This window comes from Glycine soja, chromosome 18, assembly GCF_004193775.1.
Source record: "Glycine soja cultivar W05 chromosome 18, ASM419377v2, whole genome shotgun sequence".
In the NCBI taxonomy this organism is placed as follows: Eukaryota; Viridiplantae; Streptophyta; class Magnoliopsida; order Fabales; family Fabaceae; genus Glycine; species Glycine soja.
Genome location: NC_041019.1, coordinates 30,724,224 through 30,728,455, shown reverse-complemented (window position 1 = coordinate 30,728,455; position 4,232 = coordinate 30,724,224). Strand labels below are relative to the sequence as shown.

The window sequence follows — 4,232 nt, the reverse complement described above, 5'->3', positions numbered from 1 at the left end:
TTTGAACGGTCCATGTAAACCGATAAAAGAAAAGAGGACCGTTTTAGGCGTTGGACCTTAAAACGGTTTTTAGTGATTTTTGCGGACAAAGCTTGATTTGTGAGTTGATTTTAACTTTAGTTTGACTTTGGTTATTAGTCAATTCATTCAAGGAGACTTCCAAAGAAAAACGTCAGATTGATTTTTTTTATTATTTTATTCAAAGATATTTTGATTATTTTATTATTATGTTTTCAAGATATTTTGATTATTTTATTATTATTTTGTCTTTTTTTGGTTTAACCGTGATTACAGTGTGAACGATCGGTTAGATTTTGCTTGAATAGTGATTAAACAAGATTACAACGCAAATGATCGGTTGAAATTAATTTTATCATTTATTAGGCGGGAAAACGACTTAAACGATCGGTTAAAGCTCATTAAAAATGGAAGAAAAGAAAACCAAAAGTGAATGACATAAAGATGGAAGCCAACAAAACAAGAAATGAATTGAAAGTCTCGGATTCGAAAACTTACCGGTTGAAGAACGAACGAAGAACAGATGAAGAATGGTGGAAAACTTCACGGATTTGCTCACGGATTCAACAGTTTTTTGTCATGGTAAGTCTTGACTTTTTCTTTGTAAAGTCTTGAAGATTCATAAGCTGTTAATCACATTTCTTCTAGCTCCAACAACTGGATCTTTCTGTGCTCCCTGGATGCCTTCTTATCAAAGTTCAAAAATTTCATAGCCCAATATGCCTTGTGTTCCATTTCGACTGGTAAATGACATGATTTGCCACACACCTGTTGAAAAGGAGACAGACCAATTGGAGATTTGTATGCAGTTTTGTAAGCCCACAGTGCATCTTCTATTTTGGCTGACCAATCTTTTCTGGTTGACACCACTATTTTTTCTAGTATTTTCTTTAATTCTCTGTTGGATACTTCGACTTGCCCATTAGTTTGAGGATGGCAGGGGGACGCCACTCTATGATTCACATGGTATTGACTCAACATCTTTTGAAGTTGAGTATTACAGAAATGCGAACCACCATCACTGATTAAGATTCGAGGTACCCCAAATCGAGCAAAAATATTCTTCTTGATAAATTTCACCACAGTCTTAGCATCATTCCTTGAAGTGGCCATAGCTTCCACCCATTTAGACACATAATCAACAACTACCAAAATATATTCATTTCCTGCATATGAAGGAAATGGACCCATGAAGTCAATACCCCAATAATAAAAAACTTCAACTTCCATAATGTTTTGCAGAGGCATCTCATTCCTTCGGGAAATTCCCTCCATTCTCTGACATTGGTCACACTTTAAGACATGGTGATGGGCGTCTTTAAAAAGTGTTGGCTAGAAAAATCCTGACTGTAAAACCTTAGCTGCTGTTTTGTCTCTGCCATAATGCCCACCACATGGTGAACTGTGACAATGCCACAATATGCCCTTGGCCTCCTCACTTGTCACACATCTTTGAAGGAGATTATCTGCACCTACTTTGAACAAGTGTGGATCATCCCAAACATAATGTCGGGCATCATAGAAGAATCTCTTTCTCTGCTGCTAATTGAGATCTTTCGGTATGACACCTGCTGCCTTGAAATTAGCCATATTAGCGAACCAGGGTCTCCCTGCAATCAAAAACAAAGATTCATCAGGAAATTTATCTCTTATTTCAGCCTCTTTTGAAGTGACATCTTCATTCACCAATCTGGATAGGTGGTCTGCTACCACATTTTCAGAACCTTTCTTGTCCTTGATGACTAAATCAAATTCTTGAAGCAGCAGTATCCATCTGATCAATCGTGGCTTGGAATCAGCTTTGTGCAACAAATATTTTATTGCTGTGTGATCAGTGTAAATCACTATCTTTGATCCCACCAGATAAGATCGAAATTTCTCAAGTGCAAATACAATTGCCACCAATTCTTTCTTAGTGGTGGCATAGTTAATCCGAGTATCATTCAAAACTTTGCTAGCATAATAGATGGTATGAAACATTTGGCCCTTCCGCTGCCCCAGCACAGCACCTACTGCATAATCACTTGCATCACACATCAATTCAAACTCTTGTCCCCAGTCTGGTGCTGTAATCACAGGAGCAGAAACCAATTTGGCTTTGAGAGTGTTAAAGGCTTCTAAACATTCTTCATTGAATACAAACATAGTCTCCTTGTTCAACAGATTGCTTAGGGGTTTAGCAATTTTGGAGAAGTCTTTAATGAATCACCGATAAAATTCAACATGACCCAAAAAACTGTGTATGCCTTTTACATTAACTGGGGGTGGAGGTTTAACAATAACATCTAGTTTTTCTTTATCCTCCTCAATTAATCTTTTAGAGATCTTGTGTCCCAGCACAATACCTTCTTGAACCATAAAGTGACATTTTTCCCAATTAAGCACCAAATTAGATTCTTCACATCGCTGTAACATTTTCTCTAAATTTGGTAAGCAATTTCCTAAAGATGCACCAAAGACCGAAAAATCATCCATAAAGACTTCGATACATTTCTCTACCATGTCATAAAAAATTGCCATCATACATCTCTGGAAAGTAGCTGGGGCATTACATAAACCGAACAACATGCGTCAATAAGGAAAAACACCGAAGGGACATGTAAAAGCTGTTTTTTCTTGATCCTAAGGATCTACTACAATCTGATTGTAACCCGAGTATCCATCCAAGAAACAGTGGAAAGATTGCCCTGCAAGTCTCTCAAGCATTTGATCCATGAAGGGAAGCAGGTAATGGTCTTTTCTTGTGGCTTCATTGAGATTCCTATAATCAATACACATTCTCCATCTGGTGACTGTTCTTGTAGGAATTAGCTCATTTCTATCATTTTTTTTACCACTTTCAACCCTCCTTTTTTCGGAACAACTTGAACAGGCCTAACCTATGAGCTGTCTGAAATTGGGTAGATGAGCCCTGCCTCTAGTAACTTGAGCACTGCTTTTCTTACTTCTTCTTTCATTATAGGATTCAATCTTCTCTGAGGTTGTCTCACGGGCTTGTAATTGGCTTCCAAATTGATTTTGTGCATACAATATGATGGAATGATTCCTTTTAAATAAGAGATGTGCCAACCAATAGCCACTTTATGACGTTTTAGAATCTACACCAGTTGATCCTCTTCTTCCTTCTTCAAAGAGTTGCTAATTATAATAGGTTTAGTCTCATTATTCTCCAAGAACACATACTTTAAATGCGTTGGTAGGGTCTTTAATTCTGCTTTGGGCTTTTCTGTTGGTCTAAATTTTTTTAATTCTTCAAAAACCACATGACCAACAAAGTTTTCTTTTGGATCATCAAGCTCTTCATCACAAACTAAGCAGTCTACCACATAACTAGCTCTTTTTCCAAAGGAATCTGTAGTATCATGGTTGAAGCTGATGATGTTATTTCCTGCTCCACCTCTTCTTCTTCAAAATAGGCATCACCCATATATGAGTGTTTCATGGCTTCAAAGAGGTCAAAAGAGATTTTCTTATCCTCCACACTGAGTTCCAATCGACCTTTATCTATCCCTACAACATAGCCAACAGTTGCCATGCAAGGATATTCTGGAGTACTGGAGACTTCATCCTTTTCTTCTTCGTTGATCAATTGATGATGGATTGTGGTAACTTGAAGAATTCTTTCTTGATGTGCTTCAATCTTTGCATACTCTTCTTCTCTTCTGACCACGACTTTAGTCATGTCATCTACCAACTTGCCAATCTTAGTTTCAGTTCTTTTAAAGGCTTGTTGCATTGAATCTACAGTATCTTTGAATTGCATTAGCAGGTCATCTAGATTAGACAATCCTTCTGCTTCATTATGATAATAAGGTTGTCATTCTGACTCCCATTGATAATGTACAAAAGAATAGTCCCTTTTAAATTGAATTCCCTGTTGTTGCATGGAATAACAGTCACCTTTAGAGCTAGCTTGGTATGTCATGAAGTCTGCCAATACACTTTCAAGATCAGGAGCTCTTCCTTTCTCATAATAGTTGTACATGGCGGGTTCCTGCCTCCAGTCAAAGTTATTTATAGAATAAAAGTAACAACTGTCCTGGTGATGCTCTCCTCCAGCAAAATCATAATTTATTAGTGGAATAGAGATAACAATCTTCATGATACAGCGGTAAGAGATTTGTCTTCCTTAGGAATAACTAGGCCACCTGTAGGAGATTCTATACATACAAAATACTAACAAAACAACGGTTATCCAATTCAATAAGAGAAGA

The 4,232-nt window shown here is 37.2% G+C and overlaps 1 protein-coding gene across 1 annotated transcript; it reads right to left on the bottom strand.

Annotated features, from left to right (window-relative positions):
- Positions 1–651: 651 nt before the first annotated feature.
- Positions 652–1,131, bottom strand: LOC114397161. The gene has a single exon (XM_028359274.1). It carries the CDS (start codon positions 1,129–1,131, stop codon positions 652–654), a length of 480 nt encoding a protein of 159 aa, XP_028215075.1.
- Between the last annotated feature and the right edge of the window lie 3,101 nt (positions 1,132–4,232).